This window comes from Candoia aspera, chromosome 6 (assembly GCF_035149785.1).
Source record: "Candoia aspera isolate rCanAsp1 chromosome 6, rCanAsp1.hap2, whole genome shotgun sequence".
NCBI lineage: Eukaryota > Metazoa > Chordata > Lepidosauria > Squamata > Boidae > Candoia > Candoia aspera.
Genome location: NC_086158.1, coordinates 49,722,358 through 49,737,016, shown reverse-complemented (window position 1 = coordinate 49,737,016; position 14,659 = coordinate 49,722,358). Strand labels below are relative to the sequence as shown.

Sequence of the window (14,659 nt, the reverse complement as noted above, 5' to 3'; positions counted from 1 at the left end):
CTTGGATGCTTTCACTTGGTAGGTACTGTAGATACATTCAAAAGACTGATTGCAATTGGAATCAGTGGAAGCAGATTATTCTTTTTAGCTATGTAATTGTTCCCACCATTCAGAGACTAGAAATGAAGGACAAAAATTGCAATGTCTACTCAGCTGTAACTTTTTAAAAAATGGAGACATTTGTTGTGACAATTGCAGAAGGTTTTCCAAATAGGATTTCATATTGCCACTTAGAAAGCAAGCAAGCAAGCAAGCATCTGTGCCTCCCAGCATTTCTTGTTCTTTTGGTGATAAAACTGCTGCCTGCTAGATAGGACTATTTGCTTTGGTTGACTTCCACTGTAGGAATGACCTTTACTCTCTCCCCCACTTAGGCCTTTTTGAAGAACTTCAGAGTCTAGACATCTTCTTGGCTGAACTATACAAGTAAGAAATGAATTCTTATCCACACAGCATAACCCATACACTGTAATGTATCTTGTCAGAAGGTAATTTATAGCCTCTCCATTTTACAGTGGCTGCATCATTCCAGTGACTTCCGGATTTAACATAAAATCTGGGAATGGAGCTGTATGTGAGCCCCAGTCACCTTCCAAAATTGGTCTTTGTTTTGCCCAGTCCACCCCATGTTAGTTTTTAAAACACTCTTATGTGCTTTTTTATTTTCTTAAACGTCAACAGGCATTTGGATAGTAGCAGCAATGAGCGTCCCGATATCAGCTCCATCCAGAGGCGTATTAAGGTAACGTTCACCACTTGGCCTTCATGGCTTGCTTTTTGCCCCATTATTAAACCCTCCCATTCCCAGTTCTTCAGCACAGTGCTGGGGTGAAACATTCTGTGGTAACTTTAATGGAAGGCTATTCTACAGGCTGTAGGACATGAAATGAGTGAAAAGGGGGACTAAGAGGAAGAAGGGATGTTGTGGCTGCACTTACACATTGTTTTTGGCTTTGTGTGATATATGAACCCGTGCCAAGACTCTAGACTTTATATACATCCCATTATGTGTAAACCAGACTTAAAAAGAATAATTGTAGAAAAACATTAGAACTAAAACATGAGAATGTATGCTGCATTGGTAAGAATTATGGGTTGTGCACCAGAGAAAAAGCAAGACTGAACAAGTAGGATGTTAGGATAGCTAAAGAAAATAGAAGGCAGTGGCAACATTGCAGTTACATGTAAAGCATGTCACTTTTCAGGGCTAACAGTGCCAGATGAGGCATATTGCCAGTTATGTAGCTCTATCTGATTACATAGGTTGTAGGGAGGCTAAACATTTCTGGGCCATAAATATTATTTGCATATGCTTTAGGGTTCAGCGCTTCCCACCCCATTTTATTTTCTTCAACAAATGCCTCTATTGTTGTCAAGGTATATAAACACAAAGCCCCCAATGGCCTGCTACTACAGGGAACAGTTTATTTGTGAATGATCTTTCCTAAGATGTCCATTATTTACAAAGGCTTTTGATCTCTAATTGAATGAGAGGCTTGGATTCAAAAGAACAAAGCATTATTTGTAATTCAGTAGGAACATGTTTGTCCTATGCTTGCAGTGACATCCTTTTTAGTAAATGGAATTATCATCCCCTGAAGTAAATGGGGAAGCCTCATATAGGAATTCGAGCTCTCACTCCTAGAAAGACTTGCTGATCATGGCAAATGCTTACTAACTTTATTCTCTGATTTTAGAAAGTGACTCATGACATGGATATGTGCTATGGGATGATGGGAAGTCTGTTCCGAAGTGGTTCCCGACAAACACTTTTTGCTAGTCAAGTGATGCGGTATGCAGATCTCTATGCAGCATCATTCATCAACCTCTTATACTATCCTTTCAGTTACCTCTTCAGAGCTGCCCATGTGCTGGTAAGTTGAAACACAGATTTTCATTCTAAGTAGGCAGAATGGTCCAGACATTTTTCTGAATCTTCAAGGCACAGAGTAAGGCATTCTCAACAGAAAAGAGATGTGGCCTAATGTATCAGATAGGGTGACATATACAGAAACCTTTAAATACAATTGGCATTGCATAGAGCAAAAGAAAAATGAAACTAATCAGTTACTACATGATAAGGGTAGACCAATCAGCCCTCGTTTCTGAAGCGACTTTCCTGTCTGAATTCTGGTGAGAAGGAGAGGCTTGGGGTACTTTGAAATCCTGCTTTTAAGGAGCAGTGCTGACAAATGTTGCCCATGAAGACACACTAACTTGAAACTGAATGTACCTATATTTGACTGATTCATATTAAACAAGGAAGCTACACATGATGTAAGACCTACATCCATATTGCCTGTGTGACCAACAATGCATTTTGGGAAGCACTTGGTGAACAGTGTTAGCAATTGGCCAATTCCTCCATGAGGAAAAATTCCAGGGTTTCCTGCACAAAGAGTTCCTCACCTGTAACTCATTTTGTTATTTTGGAAAATATTCACCACTCTAGGATGACAAACTCCTCTGCAGGAGAGGCAGATTGTCCCCTGCTTTGTAGTGAGGATATTTCAGTTCTGCCAAACAAGCATTTTAACAAAATATTGCTGGATTTATTTGTTCTAATGCATTTCAATTTTTTTAATGTATTGTTTTCGTTGTTGTAAGCTGCTTTGTGGCCATATATAGAGATGAAAATTCATGTTAGTGTTAGTGTCTGCATGTAATGCAGCTAATGAGTCACCTACCTTCTCGGAGCACTGAGGGAAAGATACTCTGTCTCCATTGCAGATGCCACACGAGTCAACAGTGGAGCACACCCATGTGGATATCAATGAGATTGAATCCCCAATGGCTACCCGTAACCGCACTTCAGTGGACTTCAAAGATTCCGACAAACGACATCAGCTCACCCGATCTGTTAGTGAGATTAAACCACCCAATCTCTTCCCTCAAACACCCCAAGAGATCACACATTGCCATGATGAGGATGATGATGAGGAGGAAGAGGAAGAAGAGGAAGAATAGAAAATACTCACTTGCATAAAATGTGGCTATAGCAGGAATTGGCAGGAACTGATCCCCAGGTGGGGATAACAAGCAAACAAACAAACAAACTCCTATCAGGAGCCCTTTATCTTTAGCAAGCTTATTTCTTGCAGACCTATTCCAAACATACAAAGAATATGCTGGCTGAATTAAGACCACATATAGATAGCCCAAATGCATTGCCCCCACACGTAGAACATGGAAAGGAGGGATTGTTCGTGTATTCTTTCTTTCTCTACTGATGCATTTCATGAAAATGGTCTCTCAGGCAGGAAGGCTTCCATGACCTGCAGTAATCACAGCAATCATTGTTCTTTGACCCTTTAGGAGAGCGCCACCTAATGCTGTATGCATAAAAATGGGAGTGTTTTCAGGGTTCAGTCCATTTGGTCAAGCACAGGCTTCTGGCCTCACTCTACTGCTATTCAGCTTCTGCTCGTTTTTGTACTTTTATGATTTAAGAAATGATATCATATCATCTGTTCTTGGATGTCTGATAGGTAGTTTTCTGTGGCTGAAATTTGAAAGCTTTTATCATTCTGATAGAGGCATGCGATGCCTGTGTTCTGGGACCCTCTAAAACAGGTCCTTATGCCATGTGCTTGTTCTTTGCCCTGAATATATCTACTAAGGAGATCTATGCTTTTTATGCTCAATTTTATGGGAAAAGGAGGTTATTTTGTCTGTTAGCATGGCCTTAAGGAAAATAAACGCTAGTACAGCCCAGACAAGGAAAATTACAACCGAAAAAAGAAAGTTTCACTTGCACCTCTTTTTATTACCTTAATATTGCTAGAACCATAGACTCTGTGTCAGAGTGAGATTCTGTTGTTTAGCTAGCAGCCACTCATCTCACTCCTGAGTTGGAACATGTGGCGGCAGATGGTTCCAGAGCCTTAACATGAAAGAACGCCTTCAACAGGGTGTCCTTATTGGGCCACTGTGTTTTTACCTCCATTCCAAGAATGAGAATCAATGAAGGTCTGCTTCTTAATATTTGTAAATGGCTCTGAGGGCCTGGCTTGTTGTCCTATTAATCAGTTCGGGCTGTTCAAAATTAAAACACATTTCCTGCTAAATTACTCTCTAGTGCAAGGCTGTCTGGGTTTCTTTTTCATATACATAAGCAGTTTCCTGAAGTGTAACATATCTCTTACCATTCTGTGCCATTGGTGTATAGAAGACAGAAAAGAGGCCCTATTTTAAAATATTCGATTTTTTTATTTTGAATCATTTGATAGTAATTATATTCCATTATTAAACACAGTGAATTGCAAATCAGCAGGATAAGCTGATACTGCTCTGACAGATCTGCAAATAAAAAAATTATATTTCATAAGAAGCAGCTTTCACGTGTTTCTGAAAAGATGCAAAAAAGATGGATCCATCAGTGTTAGACTGGCTAACCAAAAGATTTACAAGCAAGTTTAAAGATATTACATGAATAATATCTAATCCAAGGATAATAACCATTATGAAAAGGACAGATGTTTTGAGAAATGTAGAGGAATTCTGGGAAATTTAACTCCCAGTATCTATACCTGACTACATTCTGCTGTACCCTGGTAGCAATAGTAGACAATTTGGACTTTGTCCAGAGATTGAGGTTAGTCTTGGAATGGAGATGAATACCTGCAGCATAATGAGCTATGTATTATCAGTGTACTCAGAATTGGAAGAGACTGCCTATAGGCAACAGATCAAGGTGGTCTCAGATTTCCAACAACCCAATCTTAACCAATTACATTCCCCACTGTTTTTTCCTGTTCCATGTTATTGTGGATTGCTGCCTTGTGAACAAGCACTTAGTTGCCCCGTCAGTAATTTCATCATGATGTTGCAGTCATCTTGTCTTAGTTTGGAAAAAAGAGCTTTTAACTGCTCTGGTGGTAAGTATAGTCAGTTCAACTACTACTTTTATTTCTGAAAGATATTATTTACAATGGTAGGCAAGCATTTCCAGCATCCCACTCAGATTGTTCTTAACACTTGGACACGAAGGAAGATTATCAAAAAGTGGGGAAATGCTGGAAAGTGGGATTTGTGTCCAGTAGTATCACATACAGCAAAATAATTTAGATCTTCCAGAGCAGATTTGAGAGACTAAGAGTAGAAAAAGAAAAAAAAATCCCATTGTGGCAATGGAGGCTAAGTCCTGTAACTCTAAACATAACCCATTGTTTGTTCTGGTCTTAAATATAACTTATGCCTATAGATTCCATCAATAAATCTGGATGCAAGTTTTTCTGGTTGCCCAGAAAAACAGCTGCAGCGAAAATGGTCATTGCATCAAACAAACCCTTCATTGAATGGTTAGGGTCCTATTTTGTTTCACTGGTACAGAGATGATTGATTGACATATCACCATGCCATTGCAGTCACATGAGAGCAGTAGAATTGAAGTGCAAATCAAGAAAATTAGGCACATTTTCTAATATTATATGTAGTTGTCACTAAGCATCATGTCCTATTTTTTGTATTCTTTCTCCAGTAAGAAGACTGTATTATTGTATTAGTTTTCACTTTCTTTTAGGAGAAACCAGGAAACAAAATCTGTTTAAAGGGCTCTTACTTTGTAGCACAAATTCAGCCAGCAGCTTTTCTGTTAAAGCCACTTTAAGTACTAGACATGGTATGGGTGAGGTGTATTTAAATCCCTATTTGGCTAGAGAGTTCACCAGACACCATGAGCCAATCACATGCAAACACATTTTAAATTACCCCAAAGACTGGTTGTGAGGATAGAAAAAGAAAATACATTGTAGGGAGCTCTAAAATGTATTTACAAGTTAGACAAAATCCTATGGAGCTGTCAGAGTCATATTCTGAATTTCAGAATGACACAAAAAGAGGCCTTTGGCAGTATGAAGACCTTTTTTACCTTTGTTATCCACTGAGATAATTTAATGTTTGGCTGCTTTATTTGAATGTTGAACCCTACTAACATTCAAGGATGACTGGCTTAAAGTTGAGAAGGAGTCATTGTTCTTTGGTATCTTATAAAGGAAAAAAAACACTAAAATGTACAGAAAAGTATATGGTTTATATCCATTAGATGAAATTTAAGCTTTAAATGAATACTGCAGGCATTTTTATCCAGATTAAAAATAAAACATAGTATATGTCCTTATATAGGAAAAGAAAATCCACCACCAGCGTGTTCAGTACATAGTAACAAGGCACCTAAAATTGGGCACCAAAATTTTCCATGAATACTAGAAATAATATCACACTAGGAGGGAGGAAGGAAAAATTGGAGGGCCAACTAGTTGTTCTTAATTTCATCCCGTACGTTTTTTTAAAAAGTGTTTTTCTTCTACCTGAAAAAAAATACCAGCATAATGTTCTCTCCTTTTCTAGCTGGTGACTGTGACCATTAACAAGACTGCAAGTAACCATTCATGAACAACAAAGTCAAATCCTGACCAAAGACTTGCGGAAGTCACACATTCCTTCGGAAGAAGCCTTCCATTTTCCCTGGAAGCTACTTTTAGAAAATTACCATCTTGTCCTCTTATAAAAAAAAGATGATGCATGGAATGGGAAAAAGCCACTTAAAACAAAGAAAGGTCAACAAGAAAAACACATTTATCTAACAGAAATAAACTGCTTTTCAATAAAATCGCAAAATATACAGATAAATCAAGTTCAAAATAAATAGAATAAATTGTCAACACCACTGAGTAATGGTACACTCCACTGGGATTGCAGATTATGAACTGTATACATTCCACTTGTGCTTTTTTAGAGATTATATAAACACATAGTCAATATGGAATACTATTAGGAGACCATTACCATTTAGAAGAGAGAGAATACATGACATAATACAACGTTAGCAATGAACCTACAAGGAGTATAGATATTTTGGAGTGGAGTAACGAATGGAAACACATTGTGTGAGGAACCTGTGCTTCACAAGGTGGTGTTGAATTCTTAACAAAGCATGGTCAGCAGTCGGCAATAATGTAAATTGGAATCCAGTGCTTGGAACTTTACAGCTTTGATTTAAAAGGCCTTGATATACTGTATTACATGTACTGGAAATCTGTGCAGCATTTAGGAGGGAGAAACAAAGATACAGTAACTGCATTGGAAAGCTTGGCCTGAGATACAGTTAAGTTTCAACTACTGAATGACCTTGAGTGTAGCTACCGTATTGTAGTGCATTATGTAGACATACAGATAAACATTTTTGTGAAAGAACATTCTGTAGACAGCCAGATAAACCTCTGTGAAAAAAATGATGTATGGAATTAAGAACTCTTAAGCCATGAAGTATGGTATTCTCCTTTATGGTTACCTTTTCCCTTATGAAACCGGTTTAACCCCTAATCTTGGAAATTGTAATTGTGATAGTTCCATGTGGTATTTAGAGATACCACAATCTTTGACCAGCCAGTTAAGGAATATAAATACAGTAGTAGGATCAAACCAAGAGGAGTTACAGCTAAGAAATGACATTAATCATAACATGACTAATGTACAAAATAGTAAAAATAAGTGGAAGAAATATACCTCACAAATAATGAACATCTCTCAGAAGTCCCTATACAACTTATATTCTCTTTCAGTAACAGATCCCAGCCTCCCGCTGTGGGATGCACTATGAAAGACTGTGTTTGGTTGCAGCACCGTGTCACTAACAATAGCACACACGTGCTACAGATACCCACCAAAAAGTATACACACTTCCCTTCTTCATCCTTGAGCTAATCTAGGTGTAGGTTGTACAAGCATGCACAATGACTTCTAAGTGAAATAGAATTTCTGAGAAAGTCAAGCGAGAAAAGGGAAAAAATCAAGAGGCTCAAGCACTTTCTAGCGCCTCATACATTTATAAGATAAATTATTTATAATCCTATGTTCATTTTCCCATCCCTTTGAGTTCAAGGCTCATTGCTTTAATGCTATTTCAGTCTACACATTTATTTTGGAATTAACCAGAAGATGGTTTAGTATCACTCACTTTATCAAAAGGTAAGTCATTGCAGCATTGCTACAGCAGCTAGACAGGCACTTCAGTGGAAATAATGCTAACTACCCGCAGCATGATAGCAAAAAGATAGAGAAAGTAGGTGGATCTCAACTAGTTGCCTGTTGCAATGGCATTTTACACATATTACAGAAATGAAATAACCTAAGCCAGCAAGCCTGCAAATTCACCCTATTCTAGCCTAGTTTCATCTGCACAGCTACTTGTGGCAAAGACTGTCTTGGGGATTGATTTCACAGGAAACAGATTATGAAGCCTCTAATGGTGTATAAGCCAAAGGAGGCAAAACGAGGAATCGATGGCAAAGGAAGTAAGTTCAATGCAACAAAATAATCTTTTGCCAGTTTATACTTGCCATGTGAAGATGCCACATTCTAAAGGTGACAGGAGATGCTGTACAAAATCCAATGTCTGAAACAAATGTGCTTTGATTTATGGACATTTTTTCCTTCCATAGTAAGATGGAGGAGGGGGTGTATTCTGGTAGTTTAAATAAATAAACATCATTTTGGCTTAAAGGCAAAAGTATTTTTAAAAAGCTATTAAAAGCTAATCTTATTCCCTAAATACAAGGCACAGATTAACCAAAGATACAGAGATGCAAACAGGATTCTAACTGAACATTAGAATGAAGCATGAATATGCCTTATTGTTCATTTGTTGTCTAGTTCAGTCAAGAAAGTCCAAGTGCTCAAACTTTGTTCAGGGCATCACCACCACCCCACCAATTTAGTAAATGTCTGAAAATGGAATTAGGCCTTTCCTGCTTACCAGTTGCCTTTGTTGCCATATCAAAATAGCAAAATGCACAACATTTGATAGAAATGTACAGCCATTTGACACGCTGGCCTAATCATAGCTATCAAGTATTAAGAGTTAAATGCTTCTGAGACCCCTTCAAATAATGCTTTATTACATTTACCTGAGGGACAAAGCATTCACGCATCTCAACAGTGGGTCTAACAATATTGTCTTTGTCTTATCATACCTTAGCATAAAACATAATGTTAATTACTTGTGGGATTCCATCTGCACAGTTAATTGCCAAATTACATCTCCATACTCTGAGAATAAATCATACAAAAACCACCATCTGAGAGTTGCTCAAAATTACAGAACTGCTGGTACATGCTGTATGAAGTAGTTCATTGCCAGAAGCAGCCACAATGTGGTGGTGGCTTCTTCACAAGCACAGCTCACCACATGGAACAGCCATCCCTATAATTTTAAAGCACTCTAGACACTTGCTTTTATAGGTAAAATGGCACCTAGGCATTATATAGGGCAACACAACATGATCAGAAAGATCACATGGAGCATCAAAGTAGAGGAAAAAATGTCTTGGTGACTGTTGGGTCAACTGACATTTTTATTGCTGGATACTATACTACCTGTTTCCTAAGTATGCCAGAGTGGTTTTGCCAGTGAAAAATAGGCCAGAAGCATTATCTACCATACTATCGCAAACCTACAGAACGTCTTCCTGTCACAAAGGTATAAAATCTCTGTGCAAGACTTGGTAAATTTAGAGCAGTCATGGATGAAGAGAATGAAAAAGAAGTGTAACTCTCAAGTACCATTTCTTCACATGCCAGAAGGGTTAAGATGCTGTCATATTTAATATTTCTAAAGATGTACTCTAAAAAGCAGGGGAGGGGTACAGGGGGAAAAAAGTGGATGACTAATGCCAATTTATGTATCAAAAAATAAAAAGGAATACACACTTAGGTTATATTGCTCTTTGCTTTCATAAATGCTAGCCTGTTTTACAGCATTTCCCAATAACCTTGGAAATTAACCTTGGGATTTCCTCCTTCAGAGAAAGCACACAAAATATTTTTGGAAATTAATTATGCAAGAGTACATAATTTGATTTACTGCACTTTGTTCTTCATTTGCTTAGCCCCAATTTTCAGCCACACTTGGATGATTAGTGCTTACATAGTCCATATTTTTAAAGTTGGGCATTTAGGTAGCCAGTTAATCACTGAAACTTTGCAAATCTTCTGCACTCACAGTTTGCAGGCTGAGAGGGAAACTTTTGGGACAAACTCCAACCCCCGAATGAGGTCCTCACAATGCTCATGATCTCTGAGACATTACCTCACAGACAAAACATTTGAAGAAATAACTATCGCTTTATGAAGACAGCAATGTATTGTCCTAAAAGGCATAAGGCATTCACATTAGTAAGTGCAAAACTAATTCACAGGCATTTGAAGAACTATTGTAAAAAAAAAAAAATCACACTTGGTTCAAAGGACTATAGAAGACTATTCAAAAGCTTAATGACCATTGCTGGCTACTGAATCCCAGAATGAAGAAACTGAAAACAACATGAACAGCTGGGATAAAGATGCAAACATTTCTATCAAAATTTGAAGGCGCAATGCCTTGTATTTGGACAGGAAAGCGCCGGACATTCCATTCTAGGGTGACAGTGAAATTCACATTACTTACCAAAATGTTTGAATATTTTAAAAAACTGCTAAAATGATTGACATAATACATGAAAAGCAGAATTTAAATAATTTGAGTAATATTCCTAAAGACACGACTACATTCAGATAATCCAGCGGATGTTAAATTTACAAATTACATTTTAATACATGTTGGAAGCTCAAAGTTACGGACAGGGCAGGAGACCACTCATCAGAAAGTGAAGTCCAGCTGTGATGCAGATATCGACAGAGCAAATATCACGAAGTCAACTTCCAAAATGCTACCTCATACTTTGAACTGAGAGCACCTTTATCTTGGCATTGGCTGGGGACCTTAAATAATACAAATGGCCAGGCACTAATCTCTTCCATACCACATTTTTTTTCAGGGATAGAGATCACCCTTGAAACTCTAGGCCCTGGAATACTTAGTCCTTCAACTATATATGCTGATTGGTAATAATTACAAAATATTGATACCTTTAAAATATTTAGGAAGTTCTAGAAAATCTTTTCATGACAAACCAGCATAATCATTTGGATATAATCAATTTGAACAATTCAGTATATGTAATGGGGAACAAAATATGAAAAGAGATACATGAAATACAGGCACAAAAACAGTTAAGAATCTATCTGTGTCATAAGAGGCCAGATTATAATGTATCATTTTCAACAGTACATTACATTAGAAAATTCAACATCCAAAGGCATAGCATTTTGCAGCCTCTAAGAAGTCTGTCTGCGTTTCATGACAAGCCTGAAAAAATAGGTTAAAAATATTATGCTAGTAAAAGGAAAGTTTCAAAATGCCAATCCTACTCAATGACATACTGTAGCTTGAACGGAGAAGTCTCTATTGTGCTTCATGGGAACTCAAAAATTCTTCTGGGCAACAATGAAAAAAAGCAGCTGTTTCACATTTACAGAATAAGAATCACAACCTAAAATATAATAAACGTCACTTAGGTGCACCAGCTATTTGGGAGAGGGGATTAGGATATTTGTATAAGCAGAGCTACAGAGAATTTACATAAGGTTCATCTCAAGTCTGCAAGGAACCAATTCCCCATCTGGAAAGTATCCTTATAAATTCAGGGTTCCAGCATGAAGAGTGGGAAAAAAAAATCAAGGCTCAGGAGGTACTGTGGATAACATATTCTGGAGGTCAGCACAGATGCTATTCTACAGAATACATTAATACTGGATTTCACTCATGTTTTGTATAAGCAATGAGAATGGCACTGGCAATTCAGGGTCTCAGCAGTGTCAAATGAGGTTGTTTAAATATATAACTGCAAAGCAGTCCTCAGGGAATGCTCCCCAAATACTCCAAAGTAAATGGCAACTTCCTGAGGTGTGGGATGTTCTTCAAGGAACATCCTGAAGACATTACTTGTTCATTGTTCATGCCCAAGTGTTCATGAAAAGTCTGCCCTATACAGCTGATTAAGAACTGAAAGTTAAAAAGAGGACTTCTAAAAAAAGAATATATAGAAAAATAGAAATTCTCTCCCAGTTGTTGAAACATACCCCAACTCTCCTCTTCCTGCCCCCTAGCTTAGACTCCTCTAATACAAACTGACTTTATCTTAAAAGGTATTTGTAAAATCTAAGAGAACATGGTGGCCCAGCAGCATCCACAGTGGCATGTATCTTCTAAGAATAGAGCCTTTGGGAGGATTGACTTTGGCTATCAGCATAGCAGCATTTTTAAACAACAGAAGATTCAGACCTATCTTAACATTACAAGCTCTTTGCTGAAAGTAAAGGGCAGCATGACTGACAGTACCTCAGACTCTGAAAATATCCCAAAGTTTAGACATGCACCCAGCAAAGGAGAAGCAGCAGAAATTGCCACTGATCTCCCAAATAAATAAAATACTATTTGCAATTTTCCAGGACTCAAATACTATCTCTGAAAAATCAAATCCTCCTCTTTTCATATGGTGCCTACATTTTCCACTATTCCTGAACTCAAAAATACGGCCTTTCAAATGGCATGTCCACATGCACAACCCAGAAAGATTAAACAGAGGGGCCACTAGCTTTCCTCCAGTCTCTTAAGAGCAACCTGTGAGAAGTTCTTTAAGGATCATTCATACTTTTCCCCAAACCAATACATTCTAATACCCTTTTGTCATTTTAACTAAGGGGAAAAACAATAAACAAAAGATGGGACCATTGGGACAAAGTCACAAACAATTACAGTAGAGTTTAACTGGGAATATCCTGCAATATTTACAACTGCAAAATGTTTTTAAGAATCATGATATTGCTTGAAAAAATAAACCACAACTGCTTCAACCTTTCAGCACATATTTGGAAGGATCACCAATATAACTGGAAGAATAGACCTGATTCTGTTCCACTTGGAATAATGTTGCCATTTGTCCCAGAAGGATGGGTCATCATTCCCAAGCTTTGCTTAGGTGTTTGCTGCTTTTTTTTCCTTCTTTCTGTGCTCTCATTTTCTGAGTTCCCATTTCTTCCCAGTTCTGTTTCCTGCTCCCAGGATGTCTTTGGTCTCAGAGCACCGGATGCAGCACACCTTTATAAGCACACGATACTGGTGGTCACAGGGAGAAGGCAAAAGATAAGGACTAGTCCTGGTGAACTGGGGACGAGGATGGAAAGCAGAGAAAGAGGATGAAGCCATGTGACAATTCCTAGATGGTACCTTCATTGTGAATACTGTGGTTGGACTTGTTGTGAGTTACACAGTTCTGTTCATTCAGTAGATTTGCCATCTCATCTGGCAAACCATCATGCAGTTCTGTAAGAGTCAGTTCTATTTTAGTGGTTTCACTGTCTGAGGACTGAGGTGTTTTATCCATTCGAGATGCCATTAGGGCATTTTGGTATTGCTGTCTTGAGATCTATACCAAGTACATTAAAAGATACAAAAAAGAAGTTGGCAATTAATATTCTCTTTGATGCTGCTAGCATTAAGAGATTCATAAATTGTAACTTGTCTTTATTGAAAATAAGCAATATAATAGCTGTTTTTTTAAATTTTGAGTTCCAAGGCAGTTTGGGATCATTTAGAATACATTCCCTTTTATTCAAGGCAGAACGGAGGGCACCCATTCTAGCACCCACAATGCTCTGGTCCTACCTATTGCTCCAGAGCCCAATCATGCTGCAAATTCCACCTGGGTTTCCCTCTCTCTCCCCCCTAGCATTGTACAATCACATCTCTGTAAGCTGCCTTAGCGAGCTGACTAGTTTACTGTTTTCAGTCTGGAAAGGACCACAGATTTCTTTCTGAGTCAAACTATCAGATCCTCAGATTCAGGAAGGAGCATCATTATTCCTGATCAGCTTTCCTTTGTGATCCACAAAACCTTCTAAATTTGTCTGAAATTTGCTATGGCTGTTCCTCATGCAAGGAGCCACTTTCACTGTAAATTTCATAGTATTTTGTCTACAGCCAAAACAGTTACAACTTTTTTTTTAAACACAGATTTGAAAGGATCTTAACTTGAAAATCCCATTGCCCATTTCTATGTAATATGCTGAAATCATCCCATCCTAATAATACATTTCATCCTGCTATGATGAAAAGCAAAACAAATATGGTCACTTTAAAAAACCAGATTGTAAAGAAGTTATATTTGAAAACATCTGCAATGATTTTTTTTAATAAAAACTAGCATACCCTCATAATCATCTTATTCAAATTAATACAAAGTGAGATCTCTCTCACATACTATTATAGCTATTTAGGATTCTTTTCCATACTAGATAATAGGAGAACAAAGCTCTGTTTTTTCCTCATCTGTCTATGATTAAGTCCCCAAATTAGAAAAACCCAGTAACAAAAACCAGGACCTTGAAGGGAATGGGTTTCTCTATACACATCTGTTATATTCCATATTAGGCGTGCTTTGAATTTCTAAATATATGTCATGGCTTCTTCAGAGAAGGAGGACGAACTTGGGAAAGAATCCAAAGCCAGGGGATGCCCACCACTTGGATCTCACTCAACAAACAAGAAAAAAAAAGGCCCATATGAGGGTGTGCTTTGCATCCCAGACTTCGACGAGATGCCACCAAACCAGGTCTAAACCTATGGGAATAATAGGATTGCCAGGGTGATCAGTCAAAAGCCTGCGAAGCAGAGAAATCTAGATCCTCAAGAAAAAGGACTTTGGTAGTAAAGGTTTACTTGGAAGTCACTATTGGTTCTGAGAGGATTTTATGATGCAACCCAGCTGGGTAGAGGGTGGAG

At 37.9% G+C, this 14,659-nt stretch overlaps 2 protein-coding genes across 9 annotated transcripts in view; one reads left to right on the top strand and one right to left on the bottom strand.

Annotated features, from left to right (window-relative positions):
- The window catches only part of NT5C2 (5'-nucleotidase, cytosolic II), an 80,418-nt gene extending 73,754 nt beyond the window's left edge, over window positions 1–6,664 (top strand). For 6 of the 8 annotated variants that reach the window (XM_063307098.1, XM_063307104.1, XM_063307100.1 and 3 more), the window contains 4 exons: window positions 375–426; window positions 682–742; window positions 1,698–1,874; window positions 2,731–6,664. In XM_063307098.1, coding sequence (XP_063163168.1) covers window positions 375–426; window positions 682–742; window positions 1,698–1,874; window positions 2,731–2,967 — 527 coding nt within the window. In that variant the 3' untranslated portion in view covers window positions 2,968–6,664. The remainder of the gene's footprint in view (window positions 1–374; window positions 427–681; window positions 743–1,697; window positions 1,875–2,730) is intronic. The other 2 variants (XR_010068207.1, XM_063307099.1) reach the window with 2 other exon arrangements.
- Window positions 6,665–12,177: 5,513 nt separating this feature from the next.
- CNNM2 (cyclin and CBS domain divalent metal cation transport mediator 2) overlaps window positions 12,178–14,659 on the bottom strand; it is a 114,245-nt gene continuing 111,763 nt past the window's right edge. Inside the window, exon 8 of the mRNA XM_063307097.1 lies at window positions 12,178–13,304. Coding sequence (XP_063163167.1) covers window positions 13,095–13,304 — 210 coding nt within the window. The 3' untranslated portion in view covers window positions 12,178–13,094. The remainder of the gene's footprint in view (window positions 13,305–14,659) is intronic.